This window comes from Rosa chinensis, chromosome 4 (assembly GCF_002994745.2).
Source record: "Rosa chinensis cultivar Old Blush chromosome 4, RchiOBHm-V2, whole genome shotgun sequence".
NCBI lineage: Eukaryota > Viridiplantae > Streptophyta > Magnoliopsida > Rosales > Rosaceae > Rosa > Rosa chinensis.
In genome coordinates, this window is record NC_037091.1 from 59,613,199 (window position 1) to 59,637,416 (window position 24,218).

The window sequence follows — 24,218 nt, forward strand, 5'->3', positions numbered from 1 at the left end:
ATATAAACTTCAACGAGTTGTTATATATTTTTTTTTGTGCACGCCATTAAAGAAAATGTTGTAGTTTAGCGGTAAGGGAACCTTGTGGCCTATTTTTTGAAACACCCCACCCAAGTTTAATTCACAGTTTGTTCAATTCCCTTTTCCTATCTTTTTTTTTTTCCTGGTTTACTTTGCTTTTTCTTTTAGGGTCTTTCTAAATGTACCCAGCAAATATCTAAGTACACCCAACAGAATTTTTATACTCAACAAAATCATAAAATCTTTAACTACACCTAGCAAGTTTTCCAATAATACCCTTATTTTAAATTAAACCCAGCAGAACTCATTGCACCGAGCAAAAGCTGTTCATCCCGACAACACACCCAGCAAATCCTTCGTTCTTCTGAGATGGTTTGGTATTCTAATATTGACTTTCTTAACACTGATCTGGTAACACGGATGCATACCCAGTCTCAAATTGAAGAATTTCTCCATCTTAGACTCAGTCGTCATCTCTATCCCATCGCTCTCTCTTTTATTTTCTGTAGGAAAGTACTCTTAGAATGGGGATTTCATCTATAAAGATGTTGAATCTGTGAGCATGCCGTCGGATTCCCCAATAGATATGTCCACCAATAGATCCTTCTAAGGAAAATGTCAGTATTAAGGACTTCAAAAAATATCAACTCTTCTTGATTAAGTATGTCCGTTCTTTTTCGCGGATCTGGTTATTTGCTTCACTGCTTGTTAAGGACTAGGAACATTTTTCCATCCTTACTCATTATAAGTTGGCTCCTATTTCCATATATATGCATGTTTTTGTCCGGGACTTTCATCACTCAGCATCAATCGCTACCTCCTTCAGGACCGATCAAAGTGCAATTGAAGGCAATAGCAAAGTTTTTTTTTTTTTGGTTGAATGATAAACCAAAATTAACATACCTTATTAGAAGCCTCCGAAATCATGATTGCACTCATAACTTTGTCAATATCATGTGTATTAAACCTAAGAGATGAAGCAATTATAATGAAAAGTAAAATTTGAATTTAAGGTTTTTCTGGAAGAAACAACGTAACAACTGACATAGTGAACTGTTGGGTTCAAATTGAAAAAAGAGTTTCAAATTTTTTGGTTTCTTTTGTTAATATCTTAATTTACCATGACTTTTAATATAATTTCGTATGAGGATACAATTGCCTTTTCATGCAAAATTAATTTGCTGGGTGTATATAGATATTTGCTGGGTACATTTAGAAAGACCCTTCTTTTATTTTTCTAGTTTCTTTTGGTATAATCACCTTTAGTTCCTTTTCTTTTTTATGGTTACTATTTACTAATGTATATGAGATTAATTTATTTTGCCCCTTATAATTTAAGAAAACAATATACAACTATGTAAGAAACTACTATATCAAAAACAAATTTGATTATTGAACAAAAAAAATTTGATTATTGATCAAACACCCATTCATGAGGCCACATTTTTACCATTTGATGCAGTCGAAAAGATCACCTAGGTTTACAAGCAATAAACCTAAAACCAAAAGGTTCTAGAGTCCACCAAAGATAAAAAAAGATAAATCTCAATTTGATTGAATATATGATAAAATATAGTTCTGCACCCGTTTAAGGTTGATTATATATGAGCAAAGAAACCCTAGGGCGACTAACAATGAAACCCTAAAGCCCACGGGTAAAAAAAAAACAAACAAAAAAACAAAAACTAGGAAACCGAAAATTCAAAAAAACAGTAAATTGCAGTTTTGAGGCCCTAAACGACCCCGAAAGCCCGAAAAAGCCCACACGTTGTGGCATACTGTCACGGGCCGAACTTTGCAATGTGCAAAGAGGACCGTGCGGCACTTGCTAGCAAGCAAGTCAGCCAAGTGAGTACCTTGCAAGGAACAATGAAAGCCACACGATATTAAAATAGTGCTAGCAACAAGCAAGAACACAATTATATAAACGTTGGGCAACCACGAAGAACAATGAATAATCGAAAGGAAAGATCAAAGGGCAATCTCACGAGACACAGATGATTGAATAATTCCTCTTTTTTTTATGGTAAGACAGCAAGGGAGGCAAAAGTACATGTGCTTACCTATACTAGTTCACTAGTCCAAACTATGTCGACTATGAACTCCTCCCCATAAAGCATATCGGCCTTACATGAACCTGGCAGGAGGAAACATGAAAAAGGCCGAGGAGACTAATTGCTAAAATAAAATAAATTACATAATTTGTAAATTACCAAAACATCCCTAGCACGCAAGCAAACCAACCAAAGGCTTGACTAATGACCTTGGACAAGGTTGTTTGCGGCATTACAAGTGCAGCCCCTAACACATAGCGACGAGTTTTGTTACTGGCGCGATTCCCTTTCCGAAAAGCTATGGCGCGCTCCAATTGGACACCAAGTTATGGCGTGGCTACTAGTAACTTTCGTTTTCCTCCTTTTGCACGATCAAACTGCTTTTCAAATTAGGCTGCCATCTGTTCTGCATCACCATTCGCCTCAGACCTCTAAAATGTGAGGACCGGCCCTGAATATTTGTTTAACGTCTCTTGCTATGTTACAGAATACAGACTTCGGTTTAGACGTTTGGTCCTTGTTTTGTCGTTCGGACATTGGTTTATTCGTTTAAAGGAATAAGGCAGCTAGAGACCTCTTTGGTTCTCATTTCATGTCTCTCAGCTTTTTTCTCAGAAGATTTGTGCTAAATTAAAGAAGATGGCCGATGCCAGCGAGTTATCGGAGATTGCAATCTGCCAAATCCTCCAATCGCTTTCCACTAAGTTTGCAGTCCGGGCCAGCATTCTTTCAAAGCAATGGGAACGTGTCTGGCCATTAGTCCCGGTATTAGATTTTGACGAGGAAGAGAATGTACACAATGGTCACAATGCCAGCCCTCGTCGACACAGAAAGTTCCTAGAGTTTGTAACACTGTGTTTGAGGCGTCGCGAAGAAGATAAGTTGTTACATAAATTCCGGCTTTGCATGGCGTACTGTTATTACTGTAAAGACTGTGGAGAGCTCGTGGATAAGTGTTTGAGTTTTGCTCTTGACAGAAATGTTAAAGAGTTGCATATTGCTGAATCGGGCTACTTCTTATCACATAAGGTTTTGAATGCTGAATATTTAACTGTTTTAAGTTTGTATTTTATTGAAATAAGGGATGATGATATTGTAACTCTTCCGTCTTTGAAATATTTGTCTCTAATTTGTATAAGTTTTGGCGACTTGGGATTCCTCCACCTTATGGCGCGCAGGCTGTCCTTCCCTCGAGAATTTGTCAGTAGTTAAATGTAGAGGCTTCGATGAAAGAATTCAAGTTTCAAGTTCAAGCTTCAAATCCTTAGAAGTTTTCAACTCGGGTGTTGCACTCCAACTTGAAGCTATGAATCTATAATCTTTTAGATTTGGTCAAAATGGTCATGCTTCCAACTATCAGTGCCTCAGTGGTTGTTAATCTGTTATGCAACATCCAATTCTCTTCTTGTGGACCACTTAGAAATCAGAGTTTTTTCAGGCATGGTTTGTAGGTGCATAGTTTGAAAACTTGACTTCAAAATTTCCACTCCTTGAGAGTTTGATCTTATATAAATGTGGCATCGAAAGGGGAGGAGATCTCAATGTGTTTAGCCACAACCTGAAACATTTTTGTAGTGGGTGGATGTGTCTGCAAAATGAATGTCGAAGTTGATACTCCAAATCTGCATTCTTTTCGGTTCATTGGAAAATTAACCATGTATGCTTTTGGTTCAGACGTATGCAAAATGCTAAGTTTTAATCAGCTTTGGGTTCATGTATGTGTTGTTCTATAGTTCTTATAAATTTTCTACTTCTTTTTTGCTTGTGGGAAATGCTGTAGGATATGCTCTTTTCAGAAGATACGAGGCAGACCTGTTGTGCACCATTGCCTAGTCTCAAGCATTTGGACGTAAAGATAATGGAGCGGAAAACTTTTCGGTCTTTTCCAATGGCAGTGACAGATTGTTTCAGGAGGGACTCCTTGAATTGGATGGCACCATCTCTGGAAATTCTATCTATATATAAACAAGATAAATAAGACATGGTGTAAAAATTTCAACAAAGAGATTAATTCCTGGTACATATTCATCATTCTTAACATCTTATAACATTGATATTGACTGGAACAGTTCACAAAATAATTTGCGGATCATAACTCTAGTGAAGTCCAATTTGTCAATGCTGAACTTTATCACATCAGGACTCAAGCCTCGTTTCTTATATATATATATATAGTAAAGCTAGTAATTAGTATATGTGAATGTGGAGTAAGAAGTTCAAATCTGTGCATAAGAATGATCCTTTTTAAGTTTCTCATCTGTATTGTTTGAAATGTCTGCAGTTTGCGATACCATTTCCACCCGACAGATGGATGTTGAATTTTTGAGTAGTCCAGCGATGTTTTTGGAGATGATATTGATCAACCTTCGACGGAGGCTGCTTTAATCATTCAGAAAGGGTCACTAAAATGTAAAACTGTTCAGAATTACATATGAAAAGCTTGTAGCGTCTTAATTCCATGACTAAAGCTTGTACTGGCTCCCATTACGATGTATGCCAATATGCTTAGAATGATTTCTATCAATCTCTCTATTTTGACTTATGTAAGGATCAGAAAGTGACATGATTGCAACCTAAGAGCTATAGAATTTGATCATGATTTTCTCCAATTCAATCATATATATATCATGCTAGTCAATTGTTTTTATACAAATGCCCACACTCCTAGCCTTGGTACAAAAGATTCGCAATTATTACCAATTTTTCAAGTGATGGATTAGGATGCAAAAATCTCATAATGTGAGGTTTTAGAGGAAACTGAACAAAATCTTAGTCCAAAGCCGAAACTGATGATCTAGATTAAATAGTTTCTATGCTTTAAGATGAAATATCATCAGCAATTGCAGACACTAGAATAGGCATCGAATGATGTCATTTTAGATATATCTTGCTTGAGCATCAGATTCGCCAGCATCTCTCAAGAGGCCACCACTCCATTAACATTGTATTATTCCATACCCTCATGTGCCCATCACACCCCTCTCTATTCAGTTACAATATACCTACTGTAAACAGGGATTCTGATTCCAGGTCAATTTTATGAACCTCAACTTCTCATCTATAAAATAGTTGTAGTAGAGCTAACACTTGAGGCCAGAGACAGGAAGGAAGTAATCACCACATTTAACTTAAAAAGAAATGGCATCACTCAAGGCTGAGAAACCTGTTGGCACTCAAGCCCCTATAGCACAACCGAAGAAAGAGCCTGCAGCTCCAAAAGCGATAGGTGCCACGCCCAAAGCTCCAGCCTCCAAAGCCGCCCCTAAGAAGACCGAGACGAAGCCTAAGGAGCCTAGGAAGAAGGTAACCCTACATATTCATGCATTAACAAACTTGTTCTTATATATATATGGAATTTAATTTGCAATAAGTGCTTTACATATTTTTCGTTTTGTGAATGTTTTGTTAGACTACTGGAAGCAAACCAGCTGCAGCCAAGAATTAAGCAGAACGAGGATGAAGGGTGCGAGGTGTGGAGCGCATGAAGATGCTAAACCATCGCCATCCTCCATAATGTTTAATAAAATCATAACCAGTACTACACTACTAGCTTGGTTGTGATCTATGTCCATGTTTCTCTTTTTATCTTGGCCTTTTTAATAAAATATCTATGTTTTGAATAGTCTTTGTTTGATATTTGCTTAAACTAGATGCAGAGAATCGATCCTACTAAATTAGTTGACTCAATTCTTCTCAGATTTGATCATTCAAGGTACAAGACAAGTTGTCCTTATCATTATACAAATGGTTGAACTAAAATGCTACAAATTCCATAACTTCAGAAAACCCTCACAAAGAAATAAGAATCTTCACTTCCTTGAAAGACAAACTTAATTTTGGAGCGCAGAAGCACTTTGAACAGAGTCATGATCGTGAATGGAACGTAAAACCCATTAATATATGATTTACTGTGAAATCACCTTTAAGCAGAATCTCATAAAAGGGAGATATATAGCAGAATCTGCCAAGAGCTGTATGTATTTATAAGGTGTCCTGTAAAGCATACAGAGGATATACTTTATATATCCAAGGTTCTGATTCTCGAGCTCCTCGGGAAAAATTGTTCTAGTGCGTTCTTGTTCTTTAATCCTGATCAGTGACTGACGCAGAAATATTTGTCACTGGGGGCAGTAAAAAAATAAACGACTATAAAATAAAACTTCGTATTAATGAAACAAAACTTCAATCGCTATATTTTATATCAAATAGATTGATAGATTTTCATTTACTACATGAATTGTGAATAAAGCACCTAAACATATACTGCTATATTGTAGATATCACCCGCCAACAAGAGAAATAAATCTTTTCACCCCAACCAGAGGACCATTCCCATGCTTTTGACATGACGAACCAGGGGCATGTACTACCTTATCATGATAGACCATCTATCTATCATCTGATGTATCACTAGCATCATCAAATAGATATAAAAAAACAGCCCCCATGAATACTCTGCTGCTATACAGATGGACTTGAAATTCACACAACTGTCCCTGAGGAACATCATAGTTGTCAAAGCAGCAGCTAATCTGCAAGTAAAAAAGCTCCAGAAAATCAAGCAGATGTTAGCACCCCAAAAGCAATGTACATCTTGATCTCTAGCAAAAGCTAGACACTACTTTAATTATATTGGCAGTCTCCAAGCTCCAAAGCCCAAACATCGATCTCTAATATGAATTGATTTTGCAGAAACAAACAGTGAGATTGTAAAGCAAACAACAAATACATATAGATTTCATAATCAAAACCACAATTTCAAACAACCCATACAAACCCAAACCAAACACACCTCTTTTCCTGCTGAAAACTATCCCCCAAACTAGATCAAAATTTTCGAATCCACCTCTCCGGAAACAAACCCAAATCCTCCCCCCGAAGTCCACCACAATCTTGAATCCCTCTTCTTCTCTTTCCCACCCCAGCAACCTACAATGACATCAAATCAAAAATTGAAAATCTCAAATGGTAAATAAGCTTACAAAACCAAACCTGTCCTACTCGTTTTCAGGCCAACCTTTGTACTTCAGAGCCTGATCGATCCGGAATCAAGGTATGAGAAGTAGATGGAGGTGTAGATCAGTGGATACAAAATCCAAATCAGGGGGTCACTTAAACAAGGGATGCCAGAAAAGCCAGCATGCAGAGGGAATTAGATCGGAGGAAGGAGGAGAACAAGTATTTGGAATCTTGGATATTGATTGTGGGGGCAAAACGGAGACCAGTTCAACAAAAATAAAAGTTCACTGGGGGCAGCTGCCCCCACTCGTCCCTACGTGCGTCCGCCACTGATCCTGATAGAGTAATCTGAAGTTCACGTCCAAAACTAATTGGCAATGGATCGAGTGGTCCAAACCCTTATAAATCCATCAGCAAGGTCCCATTTAATTAATTAGTTTTGAATGTGAACCTCATATTACTTTATCATAATATATATCAGAATGAGGTTATCCCACATGTGCATGCCTCACGGCCACACAGGCTTCACGTCACTCAAAGTTGTCCACATATATGGCTTAAAAATTCGCCACACGTGCGGAGGCGTGTTGAAAATATATAGATGGATTTATAGTGTTTGGGTCACTTCATCCATTGTCAATTAATTTTGGATGTAAACCTCAGATTACTTTATCAAATCAAAACTTCCAATTTTTTTTTCTTTTTTTAAAAAAAGGTATCTAAATGCTACAGTTTATATGATCACTGTTGAAGGATATCGACATAATGTGTGTCTCTACAAACTAGGGTTTAGAGTTGTAATAGGAAAGTACCTTAGGTATACTAATTGTATTCCGATTCTGTTACCTTTTGTGTACTCTGTAAACTCCCTATATAAAGGGCTCATATTATCAATAATAAACACAATTCTATTCTCCTACAACACGTTATCAGCACGAGTTCTAACCCTAACTTCACAAAAAGAAAAAAAACTTTTCTCTCTGCCGCCAACCCAAAAAAAAAAAAAAAAAAAAGGGAGAGGCCGAACCTCAGCCTCACCGGCCACCGAACTGCAACAGCAGCCCAGGCCACCAAGCAGCAGCAGCGGCAGCCTCCCTGCAGCCCTCCTGCCGCTCCCTGCGTCCCTGCAACCCGCCTGCGTACCGTACCAGTCCGCCTGCGTACCAGCCCAGCCCGGACGCCACCGCCGCCGCAGCGCCCTCACCACATGCAGCTTTTCTGCCCACCGCCACCTGCAGAACAGAGGAAAGAAGAAGAAGAAGAACAGAGGAAAGAAGAAGAAGAAGACTGAAGAAGAAGACCGAAAAAAAAGAAGAAAAAAAAAAGGAGAGGGACCCGGCCCTGAAAAAAAAAGGAGAAGAAAAAAAAAAAGGAAGAGAAGGGCTGGGCCCGGAAAGAAAAAAAAAAGGGAAGAAGAAGAAAAAAAAGGGGGAAGGGAGAAGGGCAGCCACCAACTGCCAATTTCCAACTAAATTACAGCAATTCTAATTTAGCTACACGCGCGTGTATAAAGAATTGTGAAGCAAAACTTCAAATTATCAAGTAAGTTTTTACGATTAAAGTTCCTGCTTTCTTGTATTTAAATTCCTTTTATTTTCTGTATAATATTGGAATATATGTTGCCAAATGATTTTGAGTACTTAACGAAGCGGAATTGTGGGGATTCACGCTTAACGAACTAAGAGTGTTCGTATGAACTAAGAGTGTTCATAATTAAACGAACTAAGAGTGTTCGTGTGAACTAAGAGCGTTCACAATGCTTGGACTAAGAGCGTCCGTAAGCATCAAATTGTGACCATATTAAAACATCACTGTTGGTCTAATCCAAAAGAGATTCTTGGAAATTGATTTCTTGGTAGCATAGCTCGGAAATCTTATTATTTTAGTTTTCGTGGAAGTTTAGCTCCGAAACTAATATATTTTCTCTTCTTATTTTCAAGATGTCGAATGAACCTAGACTCGACTTTCCCACGCTTGACTCAACAAGCTCGGATTACCACAGTTGGGTAACCGATGTTGAGAATCATCTCACTTCCAAGGGAATATTACCCATAATCCAGGCACCTAACCCGGATCTTTTGTTCAACAGAACATCTACAAAGCATGCTCAAGCAGTTATCTTGATGCGACGCCATATGGACAAGGCACTCAGATTGGAGTATATGTCGATCAAGGATGCAAGAGAGCTATGGGTAGCACTAGAAGAGCGCTTTGGCAATGTCCAAGATTCCCTCCTCCCTGACTTGAAGGTTCAATGGAATAATTTGCGCTTTGCTGACATCAAGTCTGTTGCTGAATATAATTCAGAAGCTCTTCGCATACAGTCCATGTTGAGGTTTTGTGGACAACCTGTCACAGAGCAAGAGCTAATTGAGAAAACTCTCTCCACCTTTCATGTTTCAGCCATTGTGGTATCAAAGCAATACCGTACTGAAGTCAATGCTGGACGGATCACGAGGTTCCATAAGCTTATCAATATTATATTTGTAGCTGAGAAACATGATAACATACTCGTGAGGAATTATAATTCAAGGCCCATTGGAACTAAGAGCGTTCATGAGGCGAATTATAATGCACCCAAAGGAGGGCGCAACGAGCGGTACCCTAAGAATGGGGGACAAGAGGGACGTATGGGCCCATATAACCGCCCTAACCAGGAAGGAAACCGCAAGTTTGGTGCGGATACACGTGGTGGTAATGCCACACGTGGGAGAGGGGGTCGTGGTATCCCTAGCCGTAATGATGGCTCAATGGGTCGTGGTGGTGGCACCAACCCTCCTAGGGAACGCCCGCAACGTGCACGACGTGCACCTCAATTAAAGGGAGGCAACCACAATGATGAGTGTCATCGATGTGGATCAATTGAGCATTGGTTCAAGCAATGCAAGGCAAGTGAGGAACTAGCTGCAAGCTACAGGGCATATAGGGACCTGAGAGAGCAAGAAGTGTACCTTGCAGAAGAAGAAGAAGATGGTGGAGATGTCAATCTCACCATAGAGGACTTCAAAGCTGAAGATGAAGTGCACATGGATGCAACAGACTTTGATTAGATTAGTCCTTTTTATTTTTCCAAGAACTTTTGTAATGGCAATTTGCCTTAGTCAATAAATGACAATTGTATTAACTCTTTCTTATGTAGCATACCCAATAAAATGTGATGTCTAGGAAAGTCATTGAGATGATGATCCGTGTATTAAAGACTTTACACGGACATGATGATCCGTGTATTAAAGACTTTACACGGACATCCATTTTCAGAACGAAGAAAAGTAAGAACCAAGAATTGGTTCGAGGAGCTGTACATGCGCCTCATGGCGCCATGATTGTGTAAAGACAGGCCATACATGGCCAGTGCCGCCTACCCCCTGCGGCAAATACATGGCATTGACGCCATAAACTCCTCTATCTACTTCTCAAGTCTATTGTGACACTATGGCTTCACCAAAACCTTTATTGGTTGATTATAAAGCCCATGTTTCGTTCTGTAAAGCCTGTTATTTAGGATTGAGACCATCCTATGCAAAGGAGATTGAGGAAATAATTCCATTCTCACAAAGAATCTAAGGGAATTCTATGGATTTGATCAACCAACTTGCGGACCATATAGATGTTTTATGGTGTTGGTTGATACGCAAACACGCTGGTCACGTGTTGTGCCATTATCCACTCGTAATGCTGCTTATTGTGATGCCCCAGAAATTCGTATTTATTTTCCGAGGATTTTCCGGAATTTAAATTATGGGTATCGGACGGTTTCATGGCTCGTGGACGGAGAGGAAGTGTTTCGGACGAATTTTTATTCGTAAAGTGTGGAATTAGGGGGGTTTCAAGGTTGACTTTTGATACGTTGAGATTCTCCGAAAACTTCCTTCACGAAAGTTGTAGAGCGCGTCGATACGAGTTCGTGGATATGTGGAACGCGTAAATCGGAGTTCGTATGAGGAAGTTATGGCTATGGAAAGAAGTTTTCATTTTAGTATATATATAGGAAAAATCAGAAAAATATTTCATTTTTCCACTTTCCTCTTCCGGAAACCTTTTTTTCTCTCCCTTTTCTCTCTCGGTCGATACCTTCAGTATCAAAGAATTTCGACTGACCCGACCCGAACCCGGCATTCCGACCCGACTTTTCCGGCCAACTGCGGCTGTCTCCGGCCGTGAAACTTGGCCAGCAGGGTCGCCTCCTCCGTCTGGTTGTCTCTGTGGTGCTCTCTAGCGCCGATTCATCTCCACGGCGGCGCTGCAAGGTGGTGCAGCCTTGTGTTTTCGGACCCGGCCGGAAAACACAACTCCGGCGACCTCATGACTTCAGGCTTCTTGGGTTGAGTTCAGAACAAGCTCCTTGATCGATCCTTGGTGTTTGTTTCGACCGGTTTACGTGAAAATTTGATCAACTCGGATTGGATTACTGTTCACGGCTTGTGAGGTAGTTTTCGATCCCTTAGGCTTGTTTTCTGACTTCGATCCAGTTATGAAAGTTCACAAGCATGCTTAGATGAAGCTTTTTGATGTTGGGAGTTTTGTGAAATATTGAGTTTTAGCCTGAGGCGGTACGCCACCGCCTGTGGCGGCGTTCCGGCGGTGTTCCGGCCATGTATGGGACTGTTTCTGGTATTATATGTCTTCTACTCGTCGATACGAGCGTTTCGATATATAATATGCAAATTTTGGAGTTCGAATGGATTTGTTATGATTTTTTCCGTTTCATATCGGTGAATTTATTCGATCCGTGAGGATTCGAGCGTCCGATCGATTTGTGGTTTGGTCACATCGATCGTGGGCGTATTCCAGAGAATTTGGGAGGTCTCGGATGTGGTTTCGCCTCGATTGGCACCACTTTGGAGGATTTTAGTTCAAAACAGGGGTTTCGAACTTAAATCAAATATAAATCGTTACTAAGTTGGAACCGTATGTGATTAGGTACTTGACGAAGTATTTGAACGAGTTGTTGGTGATAGTTTGGTTCGGTTCTGTATTGAAGACGCAGCAGGAGTTCGAGGTGAGTAATCTCACGAAGTTCATATCACGAACGGGTTCACCATACTGTTTTGAAAGTTATTTAGTTAACTGCAAACTATAGATGGTATTAGTGACATTCCTGAGTAGGTGACTATGTGTGTACATATATATATTATGGGATGTATATATATACATACGTATTCATGTATTAGTTGTGGATTTGTGGAACAATATGCATGAACGATGCTTTTTATTGTTTTGGGTTGTGGCTTTTGGAAAACAATTGGTGGGAAATGGTATTTCTATTGTTTTGAAAAGTGTTTGAGGATTTGAGAGTCACAGGTTGTGATTTCTCCTTTTGAATTGATTTAACGTTTTGATCTGACGACCGGTGGTCTGAGGATTTGAGAGTCACAGGTTGTGATTTCTCCTTTTGGGTTGATTTAACGTTTTGATCTGAGGGTCAGGTTGACCTAAGGATCCGGGGTTGCAGGTTGCATCCTCATGGCAATATTATATCGTAAGATTGAACCTTGGCCGGGTGACAGGTTACGATTCAGTTAGAGCTCTAGTCTGTCTGCCATCGTACTTTAGGGATCTAAGTAGGTTACTTAAGACTCCTGGGTACATGTTTTGTCCAGGTTGGACCGAATTGTTGTTTTGTCCAGGTTGGACCGATTTGTTGTTTTGTCCAGGTTGGACCGATTTGTTGTTTTATCCAGGTTGGATCGATTTATCATATTCTACTTGTTAGGTTAACAATGGGTATGATTTATTTGTGTTGATGCTTTGTCCAGGTTGGACCTAGTTGCTGTTTTGTCCAGGTTGGACCTATTTGTTGTTTTGTCCAGGTTGGACCTATTTGCTGTTTTGTCCAGGTTGGACCTTAAGACTCCTGGGTACATGTTTTGTCCAGGTTGGATCGATTTATCATATTTGAATTGTTAGGTTAACGATTTATATGATTTTGTCACGGTGTGACTTTCATTGTTTCTTTTGGGAAAAGAGTATTGTTTTTGGAAGCATGGTATGTTTTCCTTATTCGCGAGTTGAAAGGTTTTCCTCGTTTTTGGCGTGAGTTGTGCATGTGTGGTTTGAGTTACTCATACGGGCTTGCAAAAGCTTACCGGGTTTGTTGTGTGGCAACCCGGTGCACCATTCCAACGATGTAGGGGTTAATCCTGCAGGTTAGGATAATCGCGCTGAAGCTGAGGTAGCGCCTTCGCAGCTTTACGGTAGGAAGCCAATTTTGTGACTTTACCGTTATAAGGACTTCCGTTGTTTAGTTACTCTGAGTAGCCTTTACGTTTTATTTTGTTGTTGACAATTTAATTCATAAGCTTGTGTAATATATAACTCTTTGGAGCGAGTGTATATTAACTTTGGGGGTTCAGGGCATCAATATGTGTGTAAGTTAAGGGAAAAAGATTTCAGGTATTTCGTATTGATGACTGGACGTTCACGCATATATAATTATGGGGTTATATATATATCGATTTTCATGTGTGTAAAATCAGGGGCGTGACACTTATACTACACTCCTAGCACATAACATATGGCTACGGGCTCACTACCCAGATCATCCCATTCAGTCAATTTGACTTGATAATGCTAGAGAGTTTACATCGACAGTTTTCGATGACTATTGCATATCATTGGGTATTGATATCAAGTATCATATTCCCATGTACACACCCAATTGGTCTCGCGGAAAAGCCACCATTAAACGACTACAATGGTAGCCCGGACATTGGTAATGCGCACCAATATTTCCGCTTGGGTTATGCAATAATGCATGCAGCTATGCTAATTAGTCTACGACTATAGCCGCCACTCAACTTTTATTTGCGTTACAGCTAGTGACTGGGTTCGAGTTTAATATCTCGTATTTATGCATATTTGAGTGTGCGGTTCATGTGCCAATTGCGTCGCCACAGCGCATCAACATGAGTCATTGCAACGAATGCATATATATATTTGTTGGACATGAGTCTCCAACTATAAGTCCGCTATGTAGAACCCTTGACAGGCGATCTCTATTTCGTTGGATTTGCGAATTGTCACTTTGATGAGACAGTCTTCCCGTCGTTAGGGGGAGATTAGAACGTCAATGTTCAACAGGAACGACAGGAATTGTCGTGGTCTGTCCCCACTATGTCTCATCTTGATCCCCTAAAAGTGACGAGATCACATATACCTGCTGCAAACATGCCTGCAAGGATTGATGTCCCCACAAGAGGACATGGTGCCACCCAGAGAAGATGGATACTGCACCACTACCATTGATGGTAGTAAGGTGACGCTACAAAAGTGGCATAATGGCGTCATAGGCCATGGGTTCCGCTAGAGAGAGTAGGAGACCCATAGGTTCGATGGATTCTCGCCCTAAGAAGAGAGCGAGTTTGGCACAACTTGATCCATTGATCATTGATACTCATAATCCGTCTCATGAGAATATTTTGGATTGTGGTTATGTCCAAGAGACATCTTTGGGGGACGCCTCAATGTTAGAACCAATTCCTAAGAATATATAGATCTCTACGAACTACACTAGTGTACATGAGGACGTGGAATTATTGAGACCAATGACATCGAACCTTACTCCGTTGAAGAATGCCAACGTAGAGAAACTTGGCCTAAATGGAAAGATGCGATCCAGGTTGAATTGGATTCACTAACGAAGATGAAGGATTTCGTGCCTGAGATGCCAACACCTCCTAATATAAAACCTATTGACATTAATAGGTCTTCGTTAGATAGCGTGATGAGAAAAAGAGATGGTAACCTCACCTTATGGCGCAAGGTTTCTCACAACGCCCTGGAATCGACTACGAGAAGACATATTCTCTCGTAATGGATGTCATTGCACTCCACTACCTTGTCAGTTTGGTAGCTTCCAAATAACTAAACATGCAGCTTACGAATGTGGTCACTACGTATCTTTATGGGGATCTAGATACGGAATATAATGAAGGTTCTTGTGGACTTCATTTACCCAAGTCAAGTGGCTCTAGACCACGGAGCGCATTTGCAACAAGGTTGAAATGCTCACTAAAATGACTACTTGATTGGGAAGGGATATGATGAACTGTGCCCACGCGTTTCCATGACAAGTTCCGGATTTGCAATGGTCGCGGTTTATGTTGATAAACATAATTGGAACCCTTGAGAGTTTAGGGAAACCGCTGAACACCTGAAATCCGAGTTTGAGAGGAATGACCTTGGGAGAACACGGTTTTGTCTAAATTCAGAACTTGTATACCGTGTCAAGAGACATTTTTGATAAAGTCAAAGATGCACCATGGTCGTCCGTAGTCTTGGCCCTAAAAGGGATCCATTCCGTCCCAGGGATGATGACGAAGACATGTTAATAGCAGAAGTGCTTACTTATGTACAATAGGCGCATCATTGTACTTAGCACAATACAAGACCGGACACCTCCATTATTATGAACTTGTTGGTTAGATATAGCCCCGCGCCAACGCAACTCCATTAGAATGGTATAAAGACAATCTTTCGATACTTGAGAGGTACGATTGATATGGGCTTGTTCTATCTCTACAGAGAAAAGAGATGACGGAAGTGTGGGATCAGACCCCACAAGGCAAAATGCCACCTTCCGTGCTCCTCCTCCCTTCCATCGAAATGACAACAAGCATTTCTAAATATTGAAATGAACCAAATCCGATCAGAGGATAATGTAGCGGACTTATTTACTAAGTCGTTACCAAAATCCACTTTTGAGAAACATGTGAAGAGCATCGGATTGAGAAAGTTATCCGAACTCCCATGATTGTAGCAATCAGGGGGAGATATTGACATCAGGGGGAGACATGATGTCTACATGTTCGATCTCGAAGAGTGAAGGACGTGTTGTGCTCTTTTTGTCCTTCGACCAGGGTTATTTTTGTCCCACAGGGTTTTTGTTACCTGGCAAGGTTTTTAACGAGGCAACAATTAAAGCGTCATCACCAAGTTTGAGCGGCACAAGGGGGAGTGTTGAAGGATATCGACATAATGTGTGGCTCTACAAACTAGGGTTTAGAGTTTTAATAGGAAAGTACCTTAGGTATACTAATTGTATTCCGATTCTATTACCTTTTGTGTACTCTGTAAACTCCCTATATAAAGGGCTCCTATTATCAATAATAAACACAATTCTATTCTCCTACAACAATCACATCATATACACATTAAAACATGAGACCTGACCTATGGTTTCCTTCTTTCTTAGCCAGAAGAAGAATAACATGACCTTCACAATTATGGATGTAGTTTCTTTATTTTTGATCCTCAAAGAAGGAAGACCTTCTCCAGAAATGGGTTTATTTTTACTTTAAACAACCTTGACCGGCGAATGGATGAGCGGTCGTGAAGTTAAAAAACTTGTTTTCTTCATCGACTAAAAGTCGTCGGCCATTTTGTTTCTATTTTAAATTACTTTCACCGACAACTAAATCATCGTCAGAAGTTGCAAAGTCGTCGGCGATGTTTTTATCTTATTATAAAAAATCTTTACCAACAAATAAATAGCCAGGTGAAACTGCAGAATTTGTGTTTATTTCATAAAAAAAATTAAACAACAGACGAATAAGACGCAAGATACCAGGCATCCATTGTAAAAAAAAAAAAAAAACTCTTTGAGATATTCACGGTTTGGGATATATGAGTTTTTTTATATTTAATATTTAACATATAGCCAAATCAAATTAGGATCAACCGATTGATAAATGTAGTCTTTTCTTTTTAAAATTAGGATTGTATAATGGATCCGGCTCCTCTAAAAAACTCTCGATGATTTCAATATCTCAATCACATTCATAATCATCGGATGAATGTGAATAACTTGAAATTTTATTAACTTCATGTAACTTCACGACTCCTAACGTTAGAGTAGTCGGATCCTAGAATTACATCTTTGAGAACTATCAAATGTATTCACCAGCACATCCACTTCCATATACATTGAAAATCTAAAGACCCCAAAGTAGAAGAATCATACAATTATGTCTAAAAGGAATCAAGATCACTTATTTTTGTTCCCTTAAAATATTATTTACACCCATCACAATACGACAATATATGCTTAGAATGATTTCTAAGAGTTTCAGTCCATACCAGAAAGCAGTAATCAAGCATGAGCATCTGATGCTATAACCTGCACCTTCAACTCTTCAAGTGCATACAGGTCGATCTGCCAATATCTCTTATTCCATTCTCCGAAATCACCACCATTGATCCACTATCATCCTTCTATCGTAACTTGCATGCGCGATTATTCCAATTCCTTTTTCACAGCAGAGAAGGCTATAGCCTATAAAAAGGACAGGCTCAGTAGAAGTAAGTAGTTAAGGCCATCAAGTTAGACAACACACACATTTCATATCTCTCTGTGAAAGAGTTTCCAAGTTTCTAAAAGTATGGCATCAATGAAGGCCGAGAGAGGAGTTGGGACTCAACTGTTTGGGCAGGCCAAGAAAGAACCTGCCGTCGCCAAGGCCGGCGATGGTGCAGCCAAAACTTCAGCATCTAAAGCAGGACCAAAGAAGGCTGCAGCCAAGCCGGCTCCTGCACCCAAGAAGAAGGTACAACGAATACAACCTACATAAACTAATTAGTTATGATGTAGTCTCAGCTATGGGTCTGTCTTCTGGACTCCTGCTAATTTTTTTTCACTAACAAACGATTAATTGGTAATTTTACAGGGTAAAGGTGGAAAAGCTGCAGCCAAGAACTAACCAGATTGCTGATGAATGCTTATATAACAAGAGACAAAAGCATATAGGAAAAAAAAATTTCATTTCTTATTGTCTCGTAATATTGTACTTTGGAATTTGTAATCAATGAGTGCGAGCATGTGAACTTCGATTTGATCCATGTAAGCAATCCCATTGAAATAAATATACCTTTTCAGCTACTACCAGGAAATGCTAATCTGCTACTTGTCTCGCATCAAACCAAAATACACTGCAAAACCACAAAGGCACGCCCTCCATTTAATGCATCTAATATGAATCCTTCAATAAATTTTATGCAGATTTTAAGCTCAGAGTCGCTAACTTTCAGGGTTGGTTAGCTTGGGCTTTCCTTGTTAGGAAACTAATCACACATACCTTTTAAGTCCTCAACGCACAAGTCGGTCAGTCCAGGAAAAAATGAAAAATAGGCCAAGAGAAACTTCCTATCTGTGAGGAAGAATATAGATTTTATTTTAATGAACATGAGAGAGAATTAGATTAGGCATGCTTGGTTCATGGATTTGAGGAATCAGGAAAGGAAATTGTTCATTTCCTTTGTTTGGTAAACACAAACTGGGGAACTATTTTCCTGACAGATGGGAAAATATGGTGGAAGTCTGGAAGATGGTTCCTTTCAAAACTCATGATTTTCCTTTCTTCTTTCCCAACATTTATTATGAAAATTTAGGACTACAATATCCCTACTCAAATGTATTATTGTCAATTTCATTCATGATGATAAATTTTAAAATACAAGAGTATTATTGAAACATTAATATATTTTTTCTTTTCTTTCCTGAACCAGCCAAATACCGGAAGGGATATCAAATAGTCTTTCTTAAATATTGTCCCTGTTTTACCAAACATTGGAAAGGGAAACGGACATGAATTTTAATTTCTCATCCCCATAGGAAAAACAAGGGAATTTCTTTATATTCCGTGAATCAAACGAGGCTTAAGATTACAAAGATTGGCGAGAGAATTTAAAAAGGAATATTAATCAGTACAACATTCCCTGTGGTATACTTATACAGATGTTCAGAATGTCTCAACATTTTACAAAGGAAACGAAGAACTTTGATCTATTTGACGAGAATAGGGGAGTTCTGAAGGTTACCCTCAAATAAGGGGTAGACAGTTGGGTTTTCATTAATGATATGTACAAAAACGAATAGATTACATCACAAAGAAACTCTATTTTTGGGGGTGATGAATGATCAACAAAAATAGCTAGAATGGGCTGACTTTGTGAGCCAACTTCAACATGAACTCAGGTACGAGGCGCCTTCTTGGTGGAGCCACTGCATCTTTGGCAAGGGCCTCTGAATCACCTTCATGAATGATAGCTACTAAGTCTTCAAACATCTGATCTTTTCCACCTCGCATTGGATCCTGAGTAACACAAACACCAAACAGATTTTAACACGGATTTCTTTTTTCCTGTTTAGGTGTTTCATTTCTCCTTTTTGGAGGAGGTAACGAAACAGGCAAATGAAAACAGTACAAAGGATCTAGCAGTAGAGCAATTCAAGTTCAGAATGGAATGGAGATAATGGGTATGCCATATACTGATGGGATGCCAAATTAAAGCAACCAAGGAATCCAGTACATGGTTCAGTGACTTCATAGCTTAAAACTGAACAAAATTGCTATGGCTTTCTAATGCAAGAGATATGCTACTTGGGTAAACCAAAAAGGACCATCTTTAGTGCTCTCTTACCTGAAGAAACAAATCTGTGTGAGTTTTCCCTTCATACAGAATCGATTCAGCTTTCACTCCAAGACTCCGAAGAGTTTCTGCAAAATTCTTACTGCACAAGACAACATGCTTGTCAAAGCCTGTGGACTTGAAATTATATGCTTATAAGATCTGGTGGAGAACCATATGTTCAGTTATACTAGGATGAAAAACTAAGCTATATTAATTATCTCTTGAGAGCAAATTCTCAGAATCCACACCATTTATGTTAAGAAATGACTTGTAGCTAATCAAAGGAATAAATCCAGATGTGACTTTTACCTGGCATCTGATGGTATGGAATAATCTGCAGTACCATGAAATAAAATAATAGGAGGTAAAAGAGAAGCAGCACTCCTAACATTAGGGTCCTGAATCATGACTTCAGGAGAGAAACGTTGCAATGAATGCTCCCCTTCCATTATGCTGTAAGAATTTTGGGAGTCATGAAATATTAGAACAAAAGTGCAATTCTAGCAGAAATTGTGGCATTACAAGAGAAGGTTCATACCCTAAAAATATTGAACGGTATAGGCCTCGACTGTGGAAGTGATCTACTAAATTAAACAAATTGTACCTGCGTGAGCATGTCAGAATGAGAATCCATACGTGAAAGCATCTATCAAAAGATACGAATCGCAATTTGCAAAAGTTATATGAAAAGGAGCTTCAATAATTTAATTAAAAAAAATTATAATAAATCATATATTACCCTCCAGAAAGACCAAAGTAAGCCTTTATCTGGGAAACACTCCAAGAAGTGCTCTCTCCTTCACCAAGCTCCTTGATTGCCTGGTCAACAATTGAGCATGCACCAATATGTGCACCAGCTGATTGTCCCATCACATAAACCCTGCAGAAACATAGCATGACCAATATCAACTTTAGCAATAGGATCACCTACATCATATTTTCAGGGAAAAACATATAAATAAATAAAAAAAGCATAAAATGATACCATTACCTATCAGGATCGCCTCCATATTCAGCAATATGATTACATACAAATGAGATGCCTTGAGAAGCATCCTGTACCATATCACTGATAGTACCCTGAGGGAAATTTCTGCATGAAGGCATGATAAGACATTGACTACAGGTGCGTAGGTAGTTCAGCAGTGCACATGACATTAATAACACCGACCTGAATGCAACATACTGGTATGTACTAATTACTAAATCTGATTTACTTGAGGATACCACATGTATGTTGATGAATCCACAACTTTTCACTTTGTTCTGTACTTTTCCTTTTCGAGCATACAACTTTTCACTTCGTCTTACCTTGTATGCTTGAAAAGGAAAAGGTCTAGAACAAAGTGAAAATTTGTGTGCTTTGACCATCCGAGCATCAGTTTTAAATAAGACTAGTATGTACTAATTACTAAATCTGATTTCCTTGAGGATACCACATGTATGTTGATGAAATCCACAACTTTTCACTTTGTTCTGTACTTTTCCTTTTCGAGTTTTGTCTTACCTTGTAAGCTTGAAAAGGAAAAGGTCTAGAACAAAGTGAAAAGTTGTGTGCTTTGACCATCCAAGCATCAGTTTTAAATAAGATCAGTCCATCATATTTTGGTGAATACTTCCAGCCTTACAAGCTTTTTCCCTATCGAGAATACCTTTAGACCAAAGCGGAAATACTCCCAAAAGACTAACTACTGTTAAAATGTATTTTACAAATTATATCAGTTTATGATCAAGGAGGTGATGCTGAGTCAGGTTCAGGAAACTTATATATCATAAAAGAGAGAAATTGAAGTGATGTTATGATTGATCTGTGGCTTTTTATCCATAACAAAGATTACCATTTTTGGGAATAAGAAGGTGATTAAAATATAGGGCAACCAAGGGGTAATTGTCTAGGTTAGCTTATTGTGTTTCATTGGCCATCATGCACAACTATGGACTGGCTCAACTTCGATATAGGATGATAGGAGGATAAAAAAATGGATCTGCAAAATTTTGTCAAGGTGATGAGATACATTGCAAGACATGAATTAACAAGGATCTGATCATAGATCAAGTGAAAATATAAATGGTATTAGTGTGGCAAACCATGAAAGAAGCCCGTTGACTACTCATTTATCTCAGTGATGAACACGTGCCCAGTAGCTATGACATAGTATTACATTCTACCAAGTAATCTCAGAAATTCTTTCAAAATACGTCTGACACAAGCAAGAACTAGATTTTGGTTACATTTTTCATAGATAGCAGAGGTCATATTTCAGAGAGATAGGATCTCCTCGTATTCATTCAGCTATATGGCATCTACTATATAGCGCATGTACTTGCTTGAAGGAAAAAGAAATCACCTGTAATCTATGCATGCCACTATGATGTCTCGTTCTGATAACTGTATTCCTAAAAGAGAACCCCATGCTTTGTAACTGCATCAACAACAATTTAACCAACAAAAGAAGAATAAGATGCATGAAAAAATATAATATGTGAAACCGCAAAAAGAAAAAAACAAAAAAACAAAAACAAAAACAAAACATAAGCAAAACTATAACATTGGACCTACAACTAAAGCATTGGAACTATGGTCCCAGAATGTGATCTCAATCTCAGCTCTACTTAAGTTTTACACTCCGAATTCCAAAAGAAATGCAAGCTACACCATCAAGGAACTATTCAAAAATAAACTGACAAGGATCAATCACTCACCCAATAATCCAGGCTCCACCAGTTACAAATGCAATGACTGGTTTTGGCCCATCAGAATTTTTGGGTAGATACAGATCTAGCCTGTACAACAAAATTTGAGCTATTACTACAGCAAAAGTTGATCCTAAAATACTTATTGCTCTAAATACAAAAAAAAGTGCACTAAACTCAACCTACCTATTTCTTGGTTGATCACCATAAACTATACCTCTGCGGACCTGCTTGGAGAAGAAATAGTAATAGCCAACTGCAAAAAACACAGGCACAGTAGTTATAACCCCCTGGATGGTAGTTTCTGATTACTATATCTTGACCATGAGTTCCTCACCATGTCTACAATGTTTACCGTCTGAAGTGGGCAAACTAACTTTAACATCTACAACAACTTGTGCATATATGCATCAAAATTTTAAGATGGATACCTTGAATAAACCCTGGCATAAGTAAAAACGAATAACAACCGAGGGCCAAAAATCTTGTAATCCATCTGTAGCCTACCCTGAATAAAAATATATGATCAGGAAGCATCTAACATCAGGATAGATTTGATAAAAGAAGCAGTAATTCCAAAATCCACAACACACAAGTTCAATAGTTACATGCAAATCCTATCTGATTTCTTCCATTGCCCCAATTTCTTCAACATTAGTTGCATACTATTTCACCAAGCTGCCCGCAAAATCTATCCCTTATTCAAAGTTATCTTAGGAAAACAAACTTCTTCCCAAAGCATAACAGATTGAATCACAATAGTCAAAACACTTTACCACTTGGTTTACTTGGAAATGTCACTTCAAAAGATCCTAGTTTACTTAAGTCTCAAATGACAATCAAATAGCTCTAATTTAAGTAAGCTAAAGCCCTTAATTAAGTGATTCCAATCCAAACATACACCATTTATAGACTGCACCATTTCCAATGCAGCTTCACAGATCATCCAAATTACAAAAATGGGTATTCACAAAAAACAATCCAAAACCCAAAAAAGTAAGAAACTTTATGTACCCAAGATAGCTCAAAAGCTTCAAGCTCAGCCGGGTGATCAAGTACGTCTCGGCGGCGGCGTGCTCCACATCGCCGGCGATAGAGTGGCGGTCGGCAGCGCCCTCCTCCGATGAGGAATTGGATGACGACGAATAAAGCGAGTTATCGCTGGCCGTCCGGCGCCGCCGCTTCTGGTTGTTATTGGCAGAACCTGCTGCGGCGGTGGCGGTGGCGGTGGTGGAGGTGTTGAATGTGTAGCTCGCCGACTTGGGAAGAAGGGGCTTCAAAGGCGCGGCCTTTTCTTCATCTTCGAAATGTGAATAAAGGAGGAGCCTTGTTGATGGGTCCTCCTCAGATTTGACTATTAGCTTTTCAGTGGTGGCGGGATTTGAAGATGGGGGGTGGTATGTTACGGGTAGGATTTGCTGGGATGGCATTTCGAGCTTTTGTTTGGGGCCAAAGATTCGAGCTTTTTTGGTGAATATGGGAATTGGGTCTGTGGGTAAGAGTTTATGGGGATTTGGGTTTCTCAAAAGTGTGGCGAATCTGGAAATTGGGGTTCGAAACATCAAGAGCAGGAGGAGGAGGAAGAAGAAGGCATTGGTTTTTTGTCAAAATCAGTGTCTTACCAGAGAGAGGGAGGAAGTGGGGGGTTGTGCAGGGCCAGTTGTGCTTTGACACGCGGTGTGTCAATAATTTAGTTCTACTTTGTTTTTGGAGGAGTTGGAATTGGTCGTCTCCTACCTCGTTTTATTCTTTCTTCTTGTCTCTTGGTTTGTTAATGGCCATGATGACTCCTATGGAGGCAATAAGGGGTGTTTGGGTTTCACTATCGAAATTTTGGCATGCTTTTGTATCATATTGTTTCACTAATCCTTCATTGATGGACTTCGATTTTTAGGTTTTTCTTCGCCTTCATCTCTACATATACCATGAACATTAATAGGACGGTAAAATGCGGTAAAATATAATGATAAAATTTATTTGTTGAGATTACAATTGAACACCGTTTAGATAGATTTGTAGATGATTGCATTGCCGATTACCTACTTGTAGCTAAAACTTTTCCCATACGAGAAGGGGTTTGGT

General features: G+C 39.1%; 1 protein-coding gene and 3 long non-coding RNA genes across 6 annotated transcripts; 2 read left to right on the plus strand and 2 right to left on the minus strand.

The window, feature by feature from the left end:
• The first annotated feature begins 5,051 nt into the window (after window positions 1-5,051).
• LOC112200204 lies at window positions 5,052-5,700 on the plus strand. The gene is made up of 2 exons (XR_002936208.2): window positions 5,052-5,378; window positions 5,485-5,700. It is a non-coding gene; the product is annotated as an uncharacterized LOC112200204 (long non-coding RNA).
• A 541-nt stretch (window positions 5,701-6,241) lies between these two features.
• LOC112196950 lies at window positions 6,242-7,371 on the minus strand. 2 transcript variants are annotated; one of them, XR_002935486.2, is made up of 3 exons: window positions 7,093-7,367; window positions 6,868-7,004; window positions 6,242-6,607 (listed from the first exon to the last, which is right to left on the minus strand). It is a non-coding gene; the product is annotated as an uncharacterized LOC112196950 (long non-coding RNA). The 2 variants fall into 2 exon arrangements; XR_005810300.1 differs by having other exon boundaries at window positions 6,242-7,004; window positions 7,093-7,371.
• Window positions 7,372-17,116: 9,745 nt separating this feature from the next.
• LOC112198782 lies at window positions 17,117-17,913 on the plus strand. Its single transcript, XR_002936026.2, has 2 exons — window positions 17,117-17,578; window positions 17,699-17,913. It is a non-coding gene; the product is annotated as an uncharacterized LOC112198782 (long non-coding RNA).
• A 779-nt stretch (window positions 17,914-18,692) lies between these two features.
• LOC112198031 (probable isoprenylcysteine alpha-carbonyl methylesterase ICMEL1) lies at window positions 18,693-23,856 on the minus strand. Of its 2 annotated transcripts, none has more exons than XM_024339039.2 (11): window positions 23,151-23,856; window positions 22,568-22,644; window positions 22,323-22,392; window positions 22,146-22,226; window positions 21,791-21,865; window positions 20,434-20,613; window positions 20,182-20,322; window positions 19,981-20,046; window positions 19,752-19,895; window positions 19,452-19,542; window positions 18,693-19,123 (listed from the first exon to the last, which is right to left on the minus strand). In XM_024339039.2, exons 1-11 carry the CDS (start codon window positions 23,696-23,698, stop codon window positions 18,962-18,964), a joined length of 1,635 nt encoding a protein of 544 aa, XP_024194807.1. In that variant the 5' UTR covers window positions 23,699-23,856; the 3' UTR covers window positions 18,693-18,961. The 2 variants fall into 2 exon arrangements, with proteins under 2 accessions (XP_024194807.1, XP_024194808.1); XM_024339040.2 differs by having other exon boundaries at window positions 20,434-20,535; window positions 23,151-23,854.
• Window positions 23,857-24,218: the final 362 nt, after the last annotated feature.